The sequence below is a fragment of the Rhodnius prolixus genome, unplaced genomic scaffold (genome assembly GCF_049639745.1).
Source record: "Rhodnius prolixus isolate KJV_2025 unplaced genomic scaffold, Rpr scaffold_32, whole genome shotgun sequence".
Classification (NCBI taxonomy): Eukaryota; Metazoa; Arthropoda; class Insecta; order Hemiptera; family Reduviidae; genus Rhodnius; species Rhodnius prolixus.
Window position 1 is genome coordinate 12,661 of NW_027411597.1, and position 25,387 is coordinate 38,047.

General features: G+C 38.1%; 2 protein-coding genes across 2 annotated transcripts; one reads left to right on the top strand and one right to left on the bottom strand.

Moving 5' to 3' along the window:
• Nucleotides 1-9,265: 9,265 nt before the first annotated feature.
• Nucleotides 9,266-13,329, top strand: LOC141452041 (uncharacterized). Its single transcript, XM_074123860.1, has 2 exons — nucleotides 9,266-11,895; nucleotides 11,974-13,329. Exons 1-2 carry the CDS (start codon nucleotides 9,613-9,615, stop codon nucleotides 13,327-13,329), a joined length of 3,639 nt encoding a protein of 1,212 aa, XP_073979961.1. The 5' UTR covers nucleotides 9,266-9,612.
• A 9,563-nt stretch (nucleotides 13,330-22,892) lies between these two features.
• On the bottom strand, nucleotides 22,893-25,006 carry LOC141452042 (uncharacterized). The gene is made up of 2 exons (XM_074123861.1): nucleotides 23,670-25,006; nucleotides 22,893-23,355 (listed from the first exon to the last, which is right to left on the bottom strand). Exons 1-2 carry the CDS (start codon nucleotides 25,004-25,006, stop codon nucleotides 22,893-22,895), a joined length of 1,800 nt encoding a protein of 599 aa, XP_073979962.1.
• Between the last annotated feature and the right edge of the window lie 381 nt (nucleotides 25,007-25,387).

Genomic DNA, 25,387 nt, shown 5'->3' on the forward strand with positions numbered 1-25,387 from the left:
ACGGCTTTTTTATTGGCAATGTGAGGAGGAAGAGGAATAAAGCTGGAGCCGCCGAGAGGGGTAAATTTATTAACTTATAAGAGGACTCCGTCGAACTCTTTTAGGCACCAGCCACTCCCCTTTAGTGTTGACTCCTCCATCTCTACTATAATCTTCTTGAAGCTCTCATTAAGAGAGTCGTCGTTGGAGGAGTCTTCATAAATGACTTTGTTCTTAGTCTTGAAGGCGCGATCACAAGTTTCACCTTTGATGTTTTCAAAGGTCGCCTCCAAGACCAAGTTATATTTCAGGGGAGAATCGCTGTCTGCCATTACTTCCTGAAGCAGACGACGCAATGTTTCTATCTGACCTGTTAGAAATTCCATTGCGTCGACTGCCCCGGAACTTGGAAGGAAAAAAGTTCGAAGAGTCCTCCCAAAGGCTGACTCCACTTCATACAAATGGCCTTGAGCTGCCTCAATACGGGCTAGTTTTGCCATGACTGGTGTTTCAGTACCGCAGCGTCGCAAATGAGCAAGCATCGTTTTTCGAGAAGAATACCTTTCTCTACAATTTGGACATTGGCGAGATTGCTCATTTGCGGCGCAAGCACGTTCATGACGTTCCTTATAGTCCCCCCGTAAAAATATTTTTGCACAATACTGACACTCCATTATTATTATTAAATTATTAAAACACAAAATAAATACAAATATATATATATATTTATAAAACACGAATGTAAAAATTAAGAATAAAAATGAATAAAGAATATAAACTAGACTAAGATTAAATTACTAAAGAAATATACACAAGAAGTAAAATTAACTATTTAAAATGAAATTAAAAATTGAAAACTTAGAAAAAATGAAATACTAAAAAAAGTGAAATAATACGAATATATATTTATATATTTGTAAAAAATTAATAAAAATAAGTACTTACAGTTTAAAGGAGGCAGGATGCTGGAAAAACTGTTGACGCTAAGAACACTAAACACTTTATGACCGCAGCAGAATTCGGAGCGACTTTTATAGCATCAGAAGAATCGATTATGATAATCGATTATTAGTAAAAACATCAAAAGCTATTGGCTAACTATAAATGACGTCATACCCAAGGGTGGGAGATATCAGTTAGTTACTGACCAATACAAACAAGGCATGCTCAGACAAGCAAGTTGAGCAATATTAAGCCATATACAAATAATGAGATAAATAAAGAAAAGTTAATTAAAACTTATTTATATTTTATTAATAAGTTCAAAGTTCAACTTACTTTTAACTTCATAATAACAAAAAAAACGGTTAAAGCGAAAGAGGCAGCTGGCTACATGTCCAGACTTGTTGGAGCATGTTCAGGTAATCATACGTGTCATCCTATTGAGACTATAACGATATGTTCATACAGGTTTGTATAGTTGGTAAACGGAAATAATAAGATATATGCTAATTAGTTACGGTTGTAACAAGTTGTGTCATAATGTTTTAATTTTTTCTATATTTATTCAAAAATATAAATAAAACGGAAATAATATATGAGTCATCATATTGAGACTGCAACGATATGATCATACAGGTTTGTATGTAAACGGAAGATATGGTAATTAGTTAAGGTTGCAACAAGTTGCGTCATAATAAGTTCAAATTTTATTTAATTTTTCAAAAAAAAAAATTAATAAATGCAGCGCATATGTATTTGGGTGCAATTGCCTTCTGTATTAAGATCTCACACAATTTACTGGAGTTTGCGCATGCGCAGATGATTAAGTTAGCAGTGTAAAACATATTCTTATTTAAATAGCAGTGGTTATATATATTACTTGAATTAAGAAATAAATCGATATTAATCAATACATATAGTCAATGTGATAATCGATAGGAATAATCGATATTGCAACTGCCTGCTGTATTAAGGTATCACACAATTGACTGTAGTTTACGCATGCGCAGTTGATTAAGTTAGCAGTGTAAATTATTTTCTTATTTAAAACAGCTGGTACAATTGGCCAAGGTTTACGCATGCGCAGTTGATTAGGTTAGCAGTGTAAAACATATTGCTATTTAAACAGCAGTGGTTATATGCATGCGCAGATGATTATGTTAGCAGTGTAAATTATTTTTCTTAGTTAAAAAACAGCTGTTGGCATATATATATAAACTAACAGGTACGATAAAAGCTGTGGAAGGGAAAGTGGGGCTTGCTACAGAGACCTGTCCAGTGAGGTAATCATTTGGAAAAAAAGATGCAATTCTATTGACTAGTTAGAGTGTGACGTAATTGTGGTGGGGGGTTAATGCTAATATCGCAGTCCAAATGCCAGTTCGGGTTTAGTTTTTAGTGAGTGTAGGTCGCGTCATCAGCAGCAGAAGCAGTCCAGGTGGAGGGGGTAAGTAAATAATTTTTCTATTACCTAAACTGAGGTTATCCATTTTTATTTAAGTTCAATATTTTTGTGATAGTGGGGGTAATTTAATTTTAAAAAAAAATTCTTGGTGAGGGGGGGTTAGATTTTTTAAAAAATAATTCCAAGTTAAAACATAAGAGAACATTCAAAACTAGAGTAAGCGAGACTACCACTGTGGCCGACTGGTGCAGATGACGTGTCTACCAGCACGAAGGTTGTAGGATCGAATCCCAGGTAAGTAAAAATAATTAAAATAAAAAAAATTCACCCTCCTGTCTATCAATTGGCGAGGGGGGGGGTGGAGGTATGTTTCATCGGCTGGTACGAGGTCCGCCATCTTGTGGTCAACAGCTGGTACGAGGTCCGCCATCTTGTGGTCATCAGCTAGTACGAGATCCGCCATCTTCTGTACTACAGCTGTTGGAAGAGACGCCATCTTGTAGGAGGAGCTTAGGAGGCCAACGAATACGACGACCTAGAGGTAGTGGGAGTGGAGGGGGTAAAGGTAGGTGTCATGTGATAAAAGTAGGGCTAGGGTGGGGGTAAAGGGATGTCGTCGAATTCGCTGATTGGTCGATTAAAAAGGGTGGGGTGGGGGAAGGAGCGTGGCCTAAAGCCCTCGTCGAGTTCGATGATTGGTCAATAAGGTGGGGTGGGGGTAGGGGGCGTGGCTTAAACCCTCGTCGAAATCGATGATTGGTCAATAAGGAGGGGTGGGGTAGGGTTATGGGAGGGGGGTGGGAGGGGAGGGGATGGCCGCCATTTTGTATTTTAGGTGTGCCAGAACCCCCAAATCCTCTCTACTGGATTTGAAAATACTGACTACAGACCAAGGAAGACAATTTGAGGGTGAATTGTTTCAACACCTCACCAGCTTTCTAGGTACAAAAAAAATAAGAACAACACCTTATCATCCGCAGTCAAACGGATGTGTAGAAAGGTGGCATCGGGCGCTGAAATCTGCTCTAGTGGCTCATTTAGATACCAGCAATTGTACAGAACTACTACCTACCGTATTATTGGGCTTACGTATCACAATTAGGGAAGATACAGATTTTAGCGTAGCAGAAGCCGTATATGGACAAACTCTACGTTTGCCAGGAGAATTTTTATCACCAAGTTCCAGTACTAATGATTTAATTGGGACAGTACTAAAATTAAAAGAGGTGATGTCCGACCTTCGCCCTGCATCATTTAGAAAAAGTCGCAGTCACATATTTGTCCATAAGACTCTCGACAAGTGCACTCACATGTTCTTGAGAGAGGACAAGGTTAGAAAACCACTGACACCTCTTTACTCTGGACCATTCCCCGTGTTCAGCAGGACAGACAAGATTTGCACACTACAGCTGCCACAGCGACAGATCACTGTGTCGCTAGACCGCGTCAAGCCTGCCTTTTTGTTGGTGGATGAGCCGAATTCACCAGCACTACTTCCGACCCACGAACCATCTGTTAGTAGGTATGTTAGTTAGTAGAGAGGATTTGGGGGTTCTGGCACGCCTAAAATACAAAATGGCGGCCATCCCCTCCCCTCCCACCACCCTCCCATAACCCTACCCCACCCCCTCCTTATTGACCAATCATCGATTTCGACGAGGGTTTAAGCCACGCCCCCTACCCCCACCACACCTTATTGACCAATCATCGAACTCGATGACACCACCTTTACCCCCACTCCTACGCCCACCCTTCTTAATCAACCAATCAGCGTACTCGACGACATCCCTTTACCCCCACCCTAGCCCTACTTTTATCACATGACACCTACCTTTACCGGTTCCACTCCCACCACCTCTAGGTCGTCGTATTCGTTGGCCTCCTAAGCTTCTCCTACAAGATGGCGTCTCTTCCAACAGCTGTAGTACAGAAGATGGCGGATCTCGTACCAGCTGATGACCACAAGATGGCGGACCTCGTACCAGCTGTTGACCACAAGATGGCGGACCTCGTACCAGCCGATGAAACATACCTCCACCCCCCCCCCCTCGCTAATTGATAGACAGGAGGGTGAATTTTTTTTATTTTAATTATTTTTACTTACCTGGGATTCGATCCTACAACCTTCGTGCTGGTAGACACGTCATCTGCACCAGTCGGCCACAGTGGTAGTCTCGTTTACTCTAGTTTTGAATGTTCTCTTATGTTTTAACTTGGAATTATTTTTTAAAAAATCTAATCCCCCTCACCAAGAATTTTTTTTTTATTTAAATTACCCCCACTATCACAAAAATATTGAACTTAAATAAAAATGGATAACCTCACTTTAGGTAATAGAAAAATTATTTACTTACCCCCCTCCACCTGGACTGCTTCTGCTGCTGATGACGCGACCTACACTCACTGAAAACTAAACCCGAACTGGCATTTGGACTGCGATACTAGCATTAACCCCCCACCACAATTACGTCACACTCTAACTAGCCAATAGAATTGCATCTTTTTTTCCAAATGATTACCTCACTGGACAGGTCTCTGTAGCAAGCCCCCTTTCCCTTCCACAGCTTTTATCGTACCTGTTAGTTTATATATATATGCCAACAGCTGTTTTTTAACTAAGAAAAATAATTTACACTGCTAACATAATCATCTGCGCATGCATATAACCACTGCTGTTTAAATAGCAATATGTTTTACACTGCTAACCTAATCAACTGCGCATGCGTAAACCTTGGCCAATTGTACCAGCTGTTTTAAATAAGAAAATAATTTACACTGCTAACTTAATCAACTGCGCATGCGTAAACTACAGTCAATTGTGTGATACCTTAATACAGCAGGCAGTTGCAATATCGATTATTCCTATCGATTATCACATTGACTATATGTATTGATTAATATCGATTTATTTCTTAATTCAAGTAATATATATAACCACTGCTATTTAAATAAGAATATGTTTTACACTGCTAACTTAATCATCTGCGCATGCGCAAACTCCAGTAAATTGTGTGAGATCTTAATACAGAAGGCAATTGCACCCAAATACATATGCGCTGCATTTATTAATTTTTTTTTTGAAAAATTAAATAAAATTTGAACTTATTATGACGCAACTTGTTGCAACCTTAACTAATTACCATATCTTCCGTTTACATACAAACCTCTATGATCATATCGTTGTAGTCTCAATATGATAACTCATATATTATTTCCGTTTTATTTATATTTTTGAATAAATATAGAAAAAATTAAAACATTATGACACAACTTGTTACAACCGTAACTAATTAGCATATATCTTATTATTTCCGTTTACCAACTATACAAACCTGTATGAACATATCGTTATAGTCTCAATAGGATGACACGTATGATTACCTGAACATGCTCCTACAAGTCTGGACATGTAGCTAGCTGCCTCTTTCGCTTTAATCATTTTTTTTTTTTTTTTTTTTTGTAATAGAATGATTGATATTATTTCCGGTTATATTTAATAATTTATTTACCTTAACCCTATAAAACTTTCCTGTAATTTTAAGTGTAAAAAGGAAAAATACGAATGAACAAACATTAATTAAAACATTTTATTTTTATTTAAAGGAAGTATACAAGTAAAATAATAACATTTATTTCACAGTATAAATTTTATTTAAATTCTATGTCATATCTTCCATTATTAAAGCCTTTGTACATTATTAACAGTTTTTTCTTTGATTGTTGGTAATCTTCCACCATTTCATCAGTTATCACTGCCGCAAATCTGCGTGGAAGGAAGATCCTCGTTGGGTAGTCCATTGTCGGGCCAATATAATGTAAATGGGCAACGATGGCATCTCCAAATTTAGTGTTGATTCTTTCGAATTGCTTCACTTCGTATGAGTATCCGGTTCTTAGATCTGATAATTTGCCAATGCCCGCAGACCTTGTATTCACATCATTCAAAAAGCTTGCCAACTTAGACATCTAAAAGAAGAATATTATATGAAAGTATCACATCATGATCAAAATATTGTTTCAATAAAAAAAGTATTATTACTTACCTTTGAAGTATGAAGTTAACCTCTCGAGCTGTGGGCAACGAATGACGAATTACCTTACAAGCTTCACTACTTTACCGTTACGGAGTCCCCCCCCCACTCTATGACGTCACTTATAGTTAGCCAATAGAATTGCGTGCTTGTCTTCCCCCTCTCTCTTTGTTGTGTCTCTCTCTCTCTAAGGTGAATCATACCTCCCACCTTTGATGCAGGACTCAACCTGTCCGTTAACTTCATATATGTTTCTTAGAAAAAAAAACAATATTTTTAAAACTGAACTTTGCCCTTATTAGCTTTTATTGTTTTATAAATAATAAAACTTTGAATGTTTGTAGACTTAAAAACTTACTTATTAAAAAATGTTAACACGCTTGCACAACATGTTTGAACAGGCAAGAGTAGTATAGTTTTGGGCATACGAGGACGTTTTTTTGCGTCGGGATCGACGACCTAGCAACGCGTCATCATGACGTCACACCCCCAACCCCTCATCCTAATTTTGTGGTCCAGATGGACGAGGGATTAGGGGTGTGACGTCATAATGACGTCACAATACGTCAAAATGACGCAAATTAAAAGAGGTATTTTCCTCGTACGTCACAAGGAACGCAAGTCCTACGTCACAAGGTATACCCCTCCCCCTTTATGAGTGCTAGAGAGAGAGTGAGAGAGAGAGTGAGAGAGAGAGAGACATATGTAATAAAAAAAAAAAATTCCATTCACGAGGAGCGCGCATGCGTCCTTATCCCAAAATTTTTTTTTTTTTTAAACAAGGGATCATAATACACAAAACCGCGAGCTTTTTGTATACATTTATATTCACCTTGACCTTGAGTCTGCTAAATCAAGGACATATCCTGTGTGTGTACATCCACCAATCTCTCATTAAAGGTGAGCACATCCTATGTAGTGTTGTAAAATATGTAATTATGATTAAATAATAATAATAATGTGTTATCTGTAGTAAAGGTTTGATGAATAGAGAGATAATATGTAATAAGAAATGCATGCACGAGGGGCGCGCATCTATCCTTATCCCAAAGTTTTAAAACAAGGATCATACCACACAAACCGCGATCTTTTTGTGTACATTTATATATTAATACACCTTGACCTTGACCCTGCTAAATCAAAGACATATCCTGTGTACATCCACCTATCTCTCTCTCTCATTAAAGGCTAGCACATCCTATGTGAGGAAAAAACAACACAATTGTTATTGATATTGTAAAAAAAAAAAAAAAAAATATGTAGAACTAGATATCTTACACCTGTCAATCATACATAGAAAAAATAAAAAGAGTGCAGAAGAATTATTATGTTTAATGGATGATAAATATTAACAATGATATTAAAAGGTGCAATGTGTTATCCCCTGCGACATATTGAAGGTTAACTATATTACACTGCAACATATTGAGGGTTAACTCTTTTGCATTATGTTCTATTATATCTGCCCCAGGTTTGGTGGGGGGCATGATGTTGTTATACATTGATAAGGCGTATATAAAAGCATGCAAAATTGATAGTAAATAAAAGAAAATGGACGGAACTAGAATGATTTCTGTAAGTACCTTTGTAATTATTATTATGAACTTCAAACAAAAGAAGTACTTATATTAACAGACATATGTGTGCATAGTATATGTGCACCCGGTGTGGTGCACTTATATTCCTTCCTAGTAATTGGACCCCGCCGAGGAGGTGTGCGGGGTGTTTAGGTCCGTTAATACCATTCATGTGAGTGTTTCGAACTAAGGTAAAAGTTGAAATATGTGTTTGTTTATAGTGTTCCTAATTACGTTGTTTGTTATTTATCCACAGCGTGGACTCCCGCCACCACCAGCATCAAATTCATCATTATCACCACTAGCAACCGCTTATGGTGAGAGAGAATAATCTAGTAAAATATAATTTAAGTATGCTTGTCTCTATTATAATAATTGGGAAATTATTTTGTTTCCACAGGTGATACAATAAATATAAATATTCAAAATAGCATTGTTTTATTTATCGTACAAAATCCTGATCATATAATTTTATCAAAAGTAATATCTAATTAAGGAAAAAGGGGCACAAGATCACGTTATGTACTGACCTTGAGGTGATGAGCTGAGTGACACACAAACGACGCGTGTATGTTGGGTGATTCACACAAACTTTACACACTAATTGACAGCGGTATCAAGTGTATTGAATATTAAAAATTATTTTCACATAAGGAAAAAACAACACACTCGTTATTTATATTTATAATGTCAAAAAATATTTAGAAATAGATATCTTACAACTGTCAATTATACATAGAAAACTGACAGACTAATTGTGGGTGTTATCACGTGTATTGGACATTATTAGAAATAAATGATGATAACTATTACCATGGTCAGTTAGAAGGTGCAATGAGTCACCCTGCGACATACTGAAGGCTATCTCTATTGCAATAAGATCTATGACGCCGTAGGAAATGATATCTTTCTCGCGCGCTTTTTTTTTTTTTTAATTTTCCTTAAGTTTGTAATTGGTTGTGTTACCTTCATGCCTCCCATATCTCTCCCCCTCTCTCTCGAGCGCAGTATATAAAATCGGGGAATAATTGTGAGGGTTTATCCAGTAGCTCTTATGTATTACTACATGCAGTACATCATTTGATTTTTTCATCATTTAAGAACCAGGTAATTAAGTTTGACATTTTTTTTATTTTTGCTTTTTAACTTTTTTTTTAAAAAACATTTTTTCTAGAATGAGCGATGAACTGTTAAAAAAATTGCAACATCCTTCAACAAGCCACAACCGAACGTATAAAAAATTATCAGAATTAGAGGTGGATAGACCTTATTTGATCTCCTCTTTTGCTAGAGTGGAGAAAACCAAATTCGGTCCAGCGATCGTGGTCCAGATATGGGATATTGATGATACAACGTCTTGGATTTTTTTACCGAGGCGTTATACATCCTCTATCACAGATCATGATATACAACATTATATGGGTATTTAAAATGTTTTTTTATTTATTTTTACTTTTTTCTTACCTATGTAGTTGAAATAATTATTCGTTTAAGATGGTGATTTGTCCCTTATCTATAAGGGGATAAGCAAGACAAGCAAGTGTTACATGATAGCATTCGAAGCATCCAAACAACAACAACAACAACAACAACAACAACAGGAGGAGGAGGAACCGGCGAAGAAGAAGCAGAAGAAGAAGAAGGCGACCAAAGATTAGTTTGATTTTGTAAGTTCATTATGCCTAATCCGGCCTGTGTTAAATGTGGGAAAAGTTTCTCCAGACCGTACGATTTAAAGAGACATGTTGCGACATGTTCGCCAAAGAAATGCCCCAAATGTGGTAGTATATTCCACACTTTGCTCACCTTAAAGACACATGTTTTGACATGTTCACCCAGGAAATGTCCAAACTGTGCTAGTATATTACCCAATTTGGTGTCATTATTAAATCATGTCTCTTCAGATTGTACTGCTTGTGACGATGATACAACAACAACACCCCCAGTTAGGACTAGAGGAGGGAATGTACAAAATCCAAAGAAATATCGTCTACTATCCGTTCCTTTACAGGATGGTGTGGTGATTACCGCTTTAAATAGATCTGCTCAGAATATATGCATTAAAAATACTAATAATATAAAAGACCCTGTGCTATTTTTACAAGATAAACACGGGGTACTATTAAAGTATTTACTTAAAGCCAGAGAAGATCTATTGACCTTTAAATCATCCATCTTCCTAGAATGTGTTTATAGTCGATATAGGACTTCTGATCTTGAACAATATACGGATGGAAATTTTAAAACCTCGATAGAGATTATCGACGCTAGCACCAACCTAATTCACTACCTTCAAAGACGTTTTGCAAAACTTTTGCGCGAGCTACAGGAATTTGAAACTAGTGGATCAGGTTGGAAACTACATTCCGTAGATTCCCTTGTCCTCCGATTGACTAAATATCGCCCTTTAGGTGGAAGAGCGTACATTCCTTTACCAAAGAAAATAGCCAATAAAGAAGCAATTGTCAATATATGCAATACTGACGATTACTGCTTTAAATACGCCATTCTATCTCGTCAACTGGAGAAACCCCACCGTATAACCATGTATAGAAAACTTAATCACTATTACAATTTCGACAATATTTCCTTTCCCACACCTTTAAAGGATATACTTAGGTTTGAGAAAGATAATAATGTATCGGTAAATGTTTATTCTCTAACCGAGAAGGAGAAGCAGGTTTTTCCTCTGATGGTTAGTTCGAATTTAGCGGCTGTAGAACACTTTGACCTTTTATTTCTTCGTGATTTAAATACCTCTCATTATTGTCTAATACAAAATCTCTCACGGCTTATATCTTCCCAACTTAGTGACCATCATGGTGGTGTTGTTATGTGTAAACGATGCTTCAAATCATTCACTCGTGATTATAGAACAGTTGATGGGAAAACAGCCGAGGAACGATTAGCAGCCCATCAACTTTTCTGTAATCAACACAAACCATGTCACATTCGCATGCCCACGGAAAATGCACAATTACAGTTTACAAACTATCACCATAAACAACACATACCCATAGTTATCTATGCAGACTTTGAGTGTCTACTTTTACCCGTACACAGCGTACCCGGATGTTCATCCACATCATGGTCCAGAAAAACACATAAACACCAGGTTTGCAGTGTGGGGGCTAAGGTGGTCACTACGCTAGCCAGCTATCAAAAGGACATTTTCCTATATACGGGCGATGATGCGGTCCAACAATTTATGGAATATTTACATTCCGTTGTTAAAGATGTGGAAGCCCTATATAAGGTGATCATTCCAATGAACGCACTATCCCACCAACAACAGGAGGATATTGCTAATGCCACACATTGTGGCATTTGTGAACAGGCGTTCAACGGGTTAGAGAAGAGAGTTCACCATCATGATCACCTTACGGGTGACTTCATCTGCGTGGCCCATAATAGCTGCAACCTCAAAGTACAATTGCCGAATTTCATTCCAGTCTACATGCATAACCTTAGCGGATATGATGCGCATCCGATTATATTGTCTTTAGGCGTTGATCCTGGAGATGTGTGGGTAATACCAAATTCCGAAGAGAAGTATATAAGTTTTTCGAAAAAGTTTTCCGATTGCCCATCCATATGGCTTCGCTTTTTGGATACATACCGGTTTCTACCGGATACTTTAGAACATCTTATAAATAACTTGGCGGAATACCCACAAATGGAGAAACAATTTCCCGACAATGACCAGAGACAGTTACTACTTAGAAAGGGCGTTTTTCCATACGCCTATATGACGGGTATGGAGAGAATGGATGAACGAGCCTTACCAGCTAAACGCTATTTCTTTAACGATTTAACCGATGAGCCCATATCCGATAGTGATTACCAGCACGCACAAAAGGTTTGGTCCTCATTTCACATGAACACACTTCAGGAGTACACAGAATTGTATCTGACAACGGACATAATTCTCTTAAGCGACATATTTGAACAATTTCGACAGGTTTGTGAGTCTATCTACTACATTGATCCTAGTTGGTATTTTACAACACCTGGCCTGGCATTTGATGCATGTTTCTAGTGTACAAAAGTTAAATTGGATCTTCTAACGGATTATGACAAACTGCTCATGATCGAATCGGGTATTAGAGGCGGCATCACTTCCAGTGTTACAAGACATGCTAAAGCCAATAATCCCTACATACCCGGCTATGATCCTACACAACCAACCAACTATATTCTCTACATAGATGTTAACAATCTCTACGGTTTCGCAATGATGGAACATCTCCCGATTGGTGGGTTTGACTGGGTCGAAGGAGAACAGACCATCGACATAACCACCATTCCAGATGATGGCGACATTGGGTTTATCCTAGAGGTTGATCTACACATACCTACACACTTACACGACTATTTCGCTCAGTTTCCACCACTACCACATCATCACAATAAAAAACTCTATACCACGCTGGACGACAAACACCATTATGTGATACACTATAGAAATTTAAAACAGGCTCTATCCATGGGGGTTGTACTTAAACAAGTGCATAGAATATTAAAATTTAATCAATCCCCCTGGCTTAAACCCTACATTGAACTCAACACCAGCCTTAGAAAGGCGGCTAGAAATGATTTTGAAAAGGATTTCTATAAGTTGATGAACAACTCTGTTTTTGGTAAATGTATTGAAAACAAGAGGAAGCGTTTATCTATTAAGATTGTCACGTCTGAACAAGCGTTGCTCAAGCTGTCAAAAAGAGTAAACTTTAAGGATCGAACAATTTTTAATGAAAACGTTATTGCTGTTCATCTGCATAAAGAGTCCATTTACTTTGATCGGCCCATTTACGTTGGATTTTCCATTTTAGAACTTTCCAAACATTACATGTATCATTTCCATTACCAGGTCATGTTAAAATACTATACTCCTAAAGCATTAACCCTCCTCTATTCCGACACAGACTCATATCTTTATAAAATTGAAACCGACGATGTCTATGAGGATCTAATAGTATTAAAAGCACACTTTGACACTTCCAACTACCCGCCTACACACAAATGTTTCTCAAATCACAATAAGAAGGTGTTGGGCAAATTTTCCGATGAGACTGGTGGTGATCCCATTGAAGAGGTGGTTGCATTAAGGCCAAAAATGTATAGCCTTAGAATATTTAAACGAGGAATTATAAAGAAGGTGAAAGGTATCAAACGGAGTGCCGTTAATAAGATCACATTTGCTGACTATTTAAATATCTTACATAATAGAGATTGTGTTCTATATTCCTCGTTTAAAACTATACTATCTAAAAAACATCAACTATTCACCTTTGATTGCAATAAAATGAGTTTATCCTCGCTTGATGATAAACGTTTTATTTTAGGCGATGGCATAAACACGCTTCCGTTTGGCCACTATCGGCTAGACACATAACAACAACAACATGCACACTTTAGCCAATCTATATTTACGCTTTACATGTGATGATGAGAGGTATTTCCAACCAATTTCACTGTTAGATATAAGTATGATTGAAATATGTAAGTATGTAAATAGAAGAAGTGATATTTCCCTATTGGAAATACCCAAAACTATTAAATGTAAATTAATCGATGAATACTCCTATTATTGTATAGATACTTATAAACAATGTTTTATCGATTTGTATTGTTTTGAAAATATCAAATTCAATGCTGGTAAACGCATGTCTGTGTCAGATTATATTGCTATATCGCATTGTTTTCCAGATAATAGTTCTTTATTTTTACAACAATTTAAATCGATTAGAATAACTATTAAAATGTGTTATTATAAAAAAGTTAACATTCTTTCCCATAATATTACTAATAATGACATATTATTGACCGATAGCAATTCCAAGTATAATTTTTGTGTTCAATGTTGTAACTTGCTCACACCACCTCCTAGCGGCATTTTCTGGCATTCTTACAGCACAACCATGTGCACAAACAATGGTAATCTTCTTCTATCCAGTATTATTTGTGACAAACTATTTTGGTGCTTCAATTGCATTACAACCCCACTATTTAGTGTGGACCATCTCCCCCCCCCCCATAGTTAGCTCACCTACACCACAAGTGTGTTCAGTTGTATTACGATCGTTATTTAAACAGGTAACAAAATGGAAGAATGGAAGCTTGTCATGTCACACCCTTTCTATCACCAGTTTCAACAGGATTTCTCCAGCTTAACAAATAGTAAGAAAAATGCCCTTGATTTTATGCTATTATACGTTAAACTACAGGAATTGGAAACATTATCGCGGAAATTTGTGCAAAAAAGCGATTATAAAGACTTCCACTATCTGAATTGTGTTTGGTCCACTCCGAAATGTGTGGAGGGCCCGGATACGTGTAAATGTTGTCATATCTCTAGTTTATGTTTTGATATTATTAGCAAATTAGATACACTTTACCATTGTAATTACATAGAAATGTATTTGTCAAAAAAGGTAAATAATTTTAGTTTTACATAAATATCGTTGTATATATGTAAATATATTGGCTTGTAACCTAGATGAAATAAAACATATGTATATATTTAAAACAATTTTGTTTTTATTATAATCACCCCAACGCCACAAATTAGTGTGCCTGTTTTGTTTGAATCACCCAACATGAGATGTCACAATGCTGTACAAGATAATAGATGTACACAGGATATGTCCTTGGTTTAGCAGGCACAAGTTCAAGGTGTATTGTTAATAATAAAAAAACTTAATAATAATAATTGGGATAAGGATCGATGCGCGCCCCTCGTGCATGCATTTCTTATTACATATTATCTCTCTATTCATCAAACCTTTACTACAGATAACACATTATTATTATTATTTAATCATAATTACATATTTTACAACACTACATAGGATGTGCTCACCTTTAATGAGAGATTGGTGGATGTACACACACAGGATATGTCCTTGATTTAGCAGACTCAAGGTCAAGGTGAATATAAATGTATACAAAAAGCTCGCGGTTTTGTGTATTATGATCCCTTGTTTAAAAAAAAAAAAAACATTTTGGGATAAGGACGCATGCGCGCTCCTCGTGAATGGAATTTTTTTTTTTTACATACGTCTCTCTCTCTCTCACTCTCTCTCTCACTCTCTCTCTCTCTCTCTCTCTCTCTCTAGCACTCATAAAGGGGGAGGGGGTATACCTTGTGACGTAGGACTTGCGTTCCTTGTGACGTACGAGGAAAATACCTCTATTAATTTGCGTCATTTTGACGTATTGTGACGTCATTATGACGTCACACCCCTAACCTCTCGTCCATCTGGACCACAAAATTAGGATGAGGGGTTGGGGGTGTGACGTCATGATGACGCGTTGCTAGGTCGTCGATCCCGACGCAAAAAAACGTCCTCGTATGCCCAAATTCATACTACTGGCAAGTAAAAAATAATGATGACTCATACTATTGTCATATCCTCAACGTGCACAAACTGCAGCTTAGTTTTTTTCTTTTTTTTAACTAAATAAATTTTGTATATGCGCCCCTCCTAGTTCGGCTTCCGCCTTAAGCTTCCTCACCACGTCAAGGTGGAGGTCGGTCATCGAGGAAGATTGTTTTTTTTTTATTTTTATTTTTTTTATTTTTTTTTTTAAATAATTTTATAATAATAAAAGGAATAATTGAAAAATAAAGCAATAATTTAACTTCAATACATTTATTGAAATAAAACTTAAAAAGATACATATCTACAGAAAAATATAAAAACTTAAAAATCAACTTCAAATACAAATAAAATATTTAATTTCTAATTAGTACATTAAAGTGAAATAAATAAGAAATGTTTTGCTATCGAATCAGTTTATTTTAATGGTTGTTGGAATTTTAGCTGCCTTGCATCAATCGCATTCATACATTGTACAGAATCTGCACAAATCCATTCATGGTTTACAGGGATTTTACACCCCGCCAGTGACCAACATTCAGGTTTGTGTGCAACTCAATGCATTCGCCAGTGACCACATTCGTTCTTTAAGGCAAAAATATTTCCGACTCATTCCAACCAAACTTACCGTTGAGCCAGCAATTGATGGCTTTAATTCGATATTGCGTACATTTCTCTTTACAAGTATTGTGTATAATACACTGATTTCCTGCTGTTTCTAGTGAATCAAGTTTTGGACAGTCATAATCTTCTAAATTAATTACACAACAACTGTACAGATTTTGCAAAAGAAATCTTTTCTTTTCATAACCCTTAACAAACACAAATTTATAATTACAATCAATAAACTTGAAGATATCTCTAATCATTTCATATTCAATATCCCCATCATTCCACTTAATTTTATGATAATAATTTTCTAACCAATAATTGGTTCTTCTACTTTTTTCACATTGTTTATGTTGGACAGGTGGCTTGAATATCCAGTGTCTGACTGATTGAAAATTATAGTCTAATAGAGAAAGCTCTTTAATAATATAACCTCCTACACTGTCTACAAAACACTGGAAGTCAGCTATCAGCACGCCTGTTTGAGCCATACTGAACACTGAACTAGCTCTTCAAGCCTTCTTATACCATACGACGTACAATACCTGTCAAAGGATTATATTCTACCACCCTGTCGTGTATAATAAGACAATATGCAGTGGTGTTGGGCGGGAACATTCCTTTTGATTCAAAATCCAATCTAACATCTACCGGGCCACATTTAATAGATTCACACTGTTTAGAACAATCTATTACAATTAAGGGTGTTTTCTCTTTGAAATTTTGTAAAGAACTTAGAGGATACATTTGTTCTCCATAATATGACATTTGAAAGGAAGCATACATATGATATAGAATGGCAAAACGGTTAGAGGAAAAATCTACATTCAAATCACCGTATGGGAAAGCTTTACAATTAAGATAAAGTTTTACATTTGAAATTGAACAGTGGTCAAAGTGACTAGCGTTGCTTTCCACATTATTAGCACGTCCTGTTTGAAAAGCTAGAATGATATATCGGGGCTTTTCCATTTGACTAGATGTCTTTACTGACCAGATTTGCCTCTAAATGGCCGGGAACAAAGGGTATCATAGAGTTCCCAACTTCTAAAACTTAGAGCAAATACCTTAGCGGATTTAAGATGACGCATAAGAGCCAATCTCTGATGTTCGTTGACTGTTACATACGGCAGCATCCAGCAAAGCTTCACCATTTCAATTTTACACCTCTCCACCGCTTGTTCTTCATTCAATCTGTTGAATGTGTAGCATTTCCATCTTGTCTGCTTCTAACAAGTATCAATTCTTGTTTAACATTAATCACAATTTTCTGGTAATCTTCACAAAATCCCAGCAGCGATGATAGCGGAATGCATAAATTAAAACATCCTTCTGCTGAAGTGATGTTGAGAGCATCGCTTTGGGGATAGCACCAGCCCCAGTTTGTAATATACTGGCAGCCTGCCTTAAGCGAAACCATTCCTTTAAGTGTACAAGCTATTCCTGGGTTTTTTACTCGATCTATTTCAACTCCACTTAGTTCGTATCTTATTTCATCAAATAGAAATGCAAAAGCATTATTGGTCAATTTAGATGAAACAGGAACTGCAGAGCCGTCTTCCTTTAAAAACTTGCCTTCCATGTAGAGCAAACTTTGACTGGGTAGCGTATATAGATCTTGATATTGTACACTAATGCGTATTTCATCGCCTGGCAGTAGTTTTGAAGAAGCATATGGGTGATGGGAATGCAATTCTACGCACTCGATTGAATTGTCAAACTGACATTTCTCTTCCAAATCTAACACTTCCATGATGATGATAGAACGTAGTAACCTGCAGACTGAAGAAATCGAATACTGCTTTTGGTCAGCGATGTTCGCTCGGCAACTGTTCTCACTGGAATGATGCTCTTTTTCTCCGCAACTGTCCTTTTATCCCCTCTTCTAAAGTCTAAACCCATCTCAGTCTAGTGATCAAATGGCCAACTTCAGTTGTGAGCCTCTCTTTTATAAGATATCCAGCAGGAAGAGTAGACAAAACTGACCGCAGTTGTTAGTGCCAACTTTCTGATACAGCTTCCTGTTCCATGAAATTCGGCTTCCCTTTACATATCGGACAAATTCAGAAGGGGGATTGGCACCACTGCTATCGAAGAATTGAACATATTCTCCTCTCTTCTTGTAACAAACCCAGTGAGTACCACTGCCAACACTGCTATCCAAATTAAAAATGGCTCGTTCATTTTTCCATGGTTTCTTTGGAATTTCATCAATCATGAAACTCCTCTGAAATGAGGAATTTTATTTGATTTCGCCAACTTAATTAGATCAAAATTACTTAGCCGCAGGAGAGGTAGCGTATCCAGCATTCGTTTAGCTTTTCCACTCAATTTTGAAGATTTGCCACCCATCCGTCTAGGAGTGGGGATGATTCTCTTCTTTTTCTTCTTATCTTTAGCACGTCTCATGATAAACTGAATCGTTGTTACTTTTTTCTGGCTTTATATATGAACATTTTTAACATTCTCCCAACTGTTGTGTGAATTATCTAAGCCCAACCATTTCACCAAAATTCTATCACCTTTTCGTTTAATAACCTTCTCCACTAGGTAACTGTCGGGATGTTTGGCCAGCTGCAGTTCCTCTTGATAGAAACCTCCAGCAATCATTTGCCCCTTATAATCTTTCAGATGATAGGTGACCGGTATGGTATTTTTCACTTCAGCAACTTTAAATATTTCTGTAGACCATGAAGGGCAGTAGCCTTTAGCAAATTGCGCTTTATATTTGGATATGCGTACATGATCACCAGCTTTGAACTTGGGAATGCTGGCGTTTTTCAAAGTTTTCTTCGCATATACTTCACGTAACAGCTGCTCTTCTATTTCTTTTCCCCGTACTGAAGCCGGTGTCATTTTGATAGTTCTGTGTTTAGTGTTATTATATTTGTTCACTAGCGATTTAATACTGGTTAACCAGTCGTACGATCCTTGGAGACTAAATTTTTTCCACATTGCCGCTTTCAGAGTACGATTGAATCTCTCCACTATTGAAGCTTTTTAGTTACTATAGGAGGAATAGTGATTTATACCGTTCACGTTCATCAGCTTGCCAAATATCTTGTTGTAAAACTCTTTTCCATTATCCGTTTGCAAATTGTTTGGCTTCCGATCGGCTAATACTTTCTCGAATGCTTGACTCACTTCCAGGGCTGTCTTATTCTTCAGAGGGATCGCCCATGCATATTTGGAGAAACAATCAATCACGGTCAACAGATATTTGTGGCCTTTATTGAATCTAGCGTAGGGTATTAGTTCCACCAGGTCAGCTTGCCATAGGTCATCTAAGCCCTTCAGAAGGACTGCTCTTCTCTTGAAAACTCTTCTTGCTGGTCTGTGCAACTCGTTTACAATCTGTTCTTTAACAGAGGCCATGATGAAATAAAGCTTGCTCATGTCCACACTACGCTATTATACCTCCATCTCTCAGCTGGGCTTCAATACTTTTTATTTCCGCGCTGGCATTGTTGGTGCCAAGTAAGCTTCTTAATCGATCTACGAGCATGTTAGGATCTACATATCCGGCACCTCTTTTTGTTGAAAACAATTTTGAAATCACATTCTTGTATTTCATGTTTGTGTTGAGAACTTTAATTGGTCCGGAAGGGCTGTGCCCTTCTCTATGAGCGTTCGTTTGTTGCAGTATACTCTTGTAATTGGTATAATCCGTCTTTTTCACCATAGACAAGTTTGGATTTGTCATGAATAATAACTCGAAAAGACCTGGTGTGCCGAAATAGGTATTATCACCAACAGATAGAATATCTTTGCTGATGGAGACCACTGAGTCACCAATACTAAATCTCCGACCGTCATAAACTACACCATATATCATATCCAAGTCCTTGGTCTCATTTTTGACAAATTTTTTGATATATTTTGAAGACATTTCCCCAACTTCCTTCAAATAATTTGCTGAAATTTCCTTCCCTTCGGGCGTTTCTGCTTGTTCTCGTACCTCTTGAAGCGGGCTGTTTGCTTCAGCAGAAGCAGTAGAAGATAACTTTAGAACTTCCGGTTGCTTTGGGGTTGAAAGTTCTTCATGCCATGTTTTTGTTAATCTTGACGGTGGTGTTGTAGCCGATTCCAGCCTCAGAAATTTTAGTCTCTTTGGAGGTGGAAGGGGTGTTTCACAAGTAGCTACTTCCGGTTTAGGAGATTGTTTTAATTCAAGTAGTGGCTTTTCCTGCTTTTCCACCAATGCTTTCATTGGACTCAATAAAGGTTGATATTTCATTTTCAAATATTCATCGGTCTCTTCTCTGTTTCTTTTCAATAAATTACACTTTTCTTGATTCGCCTTTCTGGTTTCGATTATTTCACGCATTACAACGTCACTAGTTGACCCCTCCATGGCTCAATGAACAATGATCTTCAAGTACGTAGTTAAGGTATTATATAGGCTTCGAAACCTTTTCGATACCTTCCCTCATTAATCTGTCTATCTTTGTCCAACACTAGAAAACCATATCTATTTTCTTTCCAGCACCAGTGGCAAATTTTTCTAAAAGTTTTGAATTCCATGTCGGAATTGATATGGTCATCGTAAATTCTTCTCAAATTTAATTCATCTTGCCGAAAGAGTATTAGGAAATTTGCATTTTCTCTTACTAAGTGCTTAGGAACTCTAGTATAACTTTGACTTAGATAAAATATATCAACTCCACTGTGGCGCCCCATACAAAAATAGGCTCTTACATTATCTTGCTTGTCACATGCTATATCATCAAAAATAATTATTGAATTTGGCAGGGCCTCTTTAGGTGGGGGAACTTGAGAATTGTCTTCAAATTCAAAGTACCCAATATCTTTTAAAGGTTCTAAAATTTGAGCTAGCTTCCGGTACTTGGGCTGTTGTAATGACTTTGCAAACAAATATATATTTTCATATCTCAACCCCTTTGGATCGTATATTAAGCTCAACATCAGGTTAGTTTTCCCACAATTAGACGGTCCACATATTAAACATCTAATGGAATCTGGGAAAAGCGGACCGTGTTTGGAGCATTTCTTGGAAGAGGCCCTGTCGTCAAGGTTTTGCACGGAGAGGGTGTGATGTTGCTTTATCAAGCGCATGATGGGAACTAATAAGGAACGCTCTCTCGCTTCTGTATATATATATAACTAAGCTATGTAATGGCACAGGAAATCTATCTACACTGCATTCACACACCCGCCACCAACATTCACACATCCTATTCACATAAAATAAAATAACAAACTAATGCCCACCACCTTTTTTTTTTATTTATTAATTTTTTTATTTTTTTTTTATTTTAATAAACTATTAATTAGAAAAAACTTAATACTATACACTAATAATAAATAGAAAAAATATTTACAAAAATACGTTTAAAAAATTAATAAATAAAGATTGCCTAGAACAATTAAAAAAAAAAAAAAAAAAGACCTACTCTAAACAAGGTAACCATGTACATAGTATATGAAATATACGAGGGTCGTTTGAAAAGTCCGTGCAAAGTCAGAGAGATAGCACTACTGGCACCTATCGAGGTTATGTTTAGTTAGTAGCATCTCTTGGAAGAACACACGCCAAGTTTCAGCCAGATCGGTCTATTTCTTTGTGTTTGGCATTCGTTTGAATCGAGGAAGTCGAGTGATTTTCAAAAATGGACGAAAAAGAGTTTCGTGTGTTGATTAAACACTACTTTATGAAAGGCAAAACGCCTGAGGAGACTAAAGAGAAGCTTGATAAACATTATGGTGACTCTGCACCTTCGATTAGAACAGTTTATAAGTGGTTTCAAAATTTCCGGAGTGGCCATATGGGCACAAGTGACGCTGAACGTTCTGGACGCCCCTGTTGAGGTTACTACTCCAGAAATCATTGATAAAATCCAAGATATGGTGATGGATGACAGAAGAGTGAAGGTGCGTGAGATTGCTAGTGCTGTGGGCATCTGGAATGAACGGGTACATAATATTTTGCATCAACATTTGGACATGACAAAGCTATCCGCAAGATGGGTGCCGCGATTGCTCACGCTTGACCAAAAACGAAATCGTGTGAAATGTTGCAAGGACGGTTTGCAGCTGTTCCAGAAGAATCCGCAGGACTTTAAGCGTCGTTTCGTCACTGTGGATGAAACATGGATACATCACTACACTCCTGAGACCAAAGAACAATCTAAACAATGGGTTACCAAGGGGAAATCTGCGCCAAAAAAGGCGAAGACCGTTCCTTCGGCCGGAAAGATTATGGCGACTGTCTTTTGGGATTCGCAAGGAATAATCCTCATCGACTATCTGGAAAAGGGTAAAACTATTACAGGTGCATATTATTCATCGTTATTGGACCGTTTGAAAAGCGAGCTGCAAGAAAAACGCCCACGATTGGCCCACAAAAAAGTCCTTTTCCATCACGACAACGCACCAGCTCACACATCAGCAGTTGTGGTCGCAAAATTAATGGAAATAGGGTTCCAACTCGTTTCGCATCCCCCATATTCTCCAGACTTAGCTCCCTCGGACTACTATTTGTTCCCCAATATGAAGAAATGGCTGGCGGGAAAAAGATTTTATTCAAACGAGGAGGTGATTGCAGAAACGAATGGCTATTTTTCAGACTTGGACAAATCCTATTATTCGGAAGAGATCAACAAACTAGAGCAGCGTTGGACGAAGTGTATAAGCCTAAAAGGAGACTATGTTGAAAAATAAAAAAGGTTTACCCCAAAAAATTAAGTAGTTTTTATTTTTGCACGGACTTTTCAAACGACCCTCGTATATATTTACAAAAAATCCACAACGTTGCGCAGGCTAGTCCGCTATGGTAAAGTGGCCATGGGCGAGAGTGTGAATGCGATCGACTAGATGGCGTTTGTCGTCGTGGGGCGAAAGGGATACTTTTCTCTGTTCGACGGAAAAGGGTTTATGTTCTTTAGAAATTATTGTTCTAAACGTTGTTGTAAACTCTTTTCCCTCGAACAGTGCAGCCATATAATCATCAAAGGTGATTTTTTTTATCTACGGCTGCCTTCTTTATCCCTTTCGCCCGCTTCTTCTCTAGGCCGCGGATGCGTACTGCGTACATCTTTGCGCGGAGGCCCACGAATTCAGATACAGGCTCTCCACTGGCTTCATCCTTGAACTTCCCCAACACCTTCTTATTTCTGTTGTTTTTACATGGATGTCCGTCAGGGTAGTCACTGGTGTCAAATTCGTCCATCATTGTAGTTATGTCCTCGTAAAAGTCTCTCGTCTTTACTAAGTACATGAGGCTGTCAGTGTCTGTGTATAAAAGTTTTAGTTTGTCAGGTCCGTATTTTGTCAGCATTGTAGCGTAGTGAAAGTCATACATCCGGACTTTGGACAGATCAAGAATGGCCATCCCAACATAGATTGGTTTGTTCATCGTGATCTGTTCAAAGTCCAGATGTACAGCAGTCAGCGTCTCAGAGTAGATCGTCCTGTCTTTAAAAGTCGCTATTAGTTTCCGTATTCTACGTTCGTCAGTTACCAGTTCTATTTTTGTTCGTTTTCGTACGTCCTCCATGAATTTGCCAAATACTGCGTTGTTCATTAGTTTGTAGAAGTCTTTGTCAAAGTCGTTGGTCGCCTGTTGTCTCATTTGGGTGTTGAGGTCGATGTAGGGGCGAAGCCAACGGGACTGCCTGAATCGTAGCGCTCTATGTACGCGTACCAACCGCAGACCTAAACCCATAGCCTGCCTCAAGTTGACGAAGTGAACAACGTATTTCTCCCTGTTGGTCATGGAGCCAACAATTTCTTATTAACCTGTCCCGGAGGCACCCTATTCTCCGGGAGAAGGGGGAAATCGTTGTGCAGTTCGTGCAACTCGGCCGGATACTCAATATCGGCTTCGACAATATACCCGAAGGGACCATCTTCCTGCATATTGCCCCAGTCTAGAGTATCCGGATCAGATACCCATTCGAAATCCCCGTAAGGAAGCGGATTTGACATTGCCCACCCGTACAAATTATTTGCATCTAGGTAGGCAATGTAGCTAGATTCCTTATGGGGATCTCGATCTGGGTACAGATAAGCATTATCAGCTTTACCATAGCGAAGACTGCACTGGCAAATGCCACCCCTAATGCCCCGCTCAACCATCAGGAGCTGGTCATAATCAGTGAGTAGATCTAACTGTACCCCTGTACACTTCAGCATGGCATCCCAAGCCAGTCCTGGGGCCGTGAAATACCAGGCAGGGTCCAGCGAATATGCTCTTATGCAAACATCTCTGAAATTTTCAAAGATGTCGCATAAGAGCATTACGTCCACTTTAAGGTAGAGTTCGCTGTACCCCCCTAGGGTTCTAATTTCAAAGGCCTCCCAAACTGACTGGGCATGCTGATAGTCTTCGTCCGAGATGTGGCATTCATTAAGGGTGCTATAGAATGCCTCCTTAGGGGGTAGAACCGTCTCCCTAAGTTTCTCGAACGAATCTGTGTAGTCGTAGGGGTACACTCCTTTTCTTACGACCAGATCCATCTTGTCGGCGGGGAAGAATTTGCCCGTGTCTATAAATTTAGTGTTGGGCAAATTCTTGGACAACCTATCTAAGCTAGAAGACATGAAACGGAAGGTGTCCACAAATCTGACGGTTAGAGCGCCCACTTGCTTGCTAAATGAAATGTATTTCTCTTCGCTGTTGGGGATGACGTCAATGCGACTTGAGTCATACCCCAACTGGCGAACAATAAAGTGGGCGTCATAGCCGCTCAGATTGTGGAGGAAAACGGGAAGGAAACGAGGAGTGCGGTAGAGGATATTGCAGGAATTGTGAGCAGGACCACGATACACACCAGTGATGTGATCGTGATCCGCCACTTTAGGGTCGGTTCTATTGAAGGGAAGATTACAGAGGTGACATTTTGGGGACCGTTTAAAGTCTTCCAGCTGAGATGGTGTCAGGGGTAGCATTGGCCGCTTAATGGAGTATACCAGAGCCACCTTCTCGGCCACCGCCTTTATGTAAGCCATAAATTTCTGTGCGGAAACTTCACCCGTATAGATGTAAGGTTCCGCAGGAAAATTGGCAGGAAGGCATTGGCGTATGTCTTCTGCAACTTTTACATAAGTGCAGAAACTCATAGGAAGGTGGCTCTGGTAGGGAGTTGTGTATGACCGGCCCAGATTGTTTCCGTTTGTATCAATTTTTTGTAAAATTGCCTCAAAATCAGCATAAACGACGAAGGGAACCCTCATTTGGTTTTGAATTTTTGTAAAAGATATTTTTGGAGGGGTCCCATCGTCGTTACAGGCTGGCAATACAATCCGGGTCGGTCTATTTACTCCACAATACTCCATATGTTCCCTCACCCGCTCAGCGATGCTTTCACCATCCAAGTTGAAATGGGTAAAGCACCGCTTACAAACGTGTACCCTATCTTTATGTTTTGTTATTTGACTGACGACTAATCTATCAAAATCTTTAATATAAGTGTAATGACTTCGGCCATTCTCTAAAGTCAG

What these genes read in the sequence shown, in the direction of transcription:
- LOC141452042 (XM_074123861.1), bottom strand. Translation starts at nt 25,006, where the DNA reads ATGAGTTTCTGCACTTATGTAAAAGTTGCAGAAGACATACGCCAATGC. An exon ending in GGACAGGTTAATAAGAAATT is followed by an intron (nt 23,356 to 23,669) that starts GTTGGCTCCATG and finishes TTTTAAAGACAG; the next exon opens with GACGATCTACTCTGAGACGC.
- LOC141452041 (XM_074123860.1), top strand. Translation starts at nt 9,613, where the DNA reads ATGCCTAATCCGGCCTGTGTTAAATGTGGGAAAAGTTTCTCCAGACCG. An exon ending in TATTTGAACAATTTCGACAG is followed by an intron (nt 11,896 to 11,973) that starts GTTTGTGAGTCT and finishes GCATGTTTCTAG; the next exon opens with TGTACAAAAGTTAAATTGGA.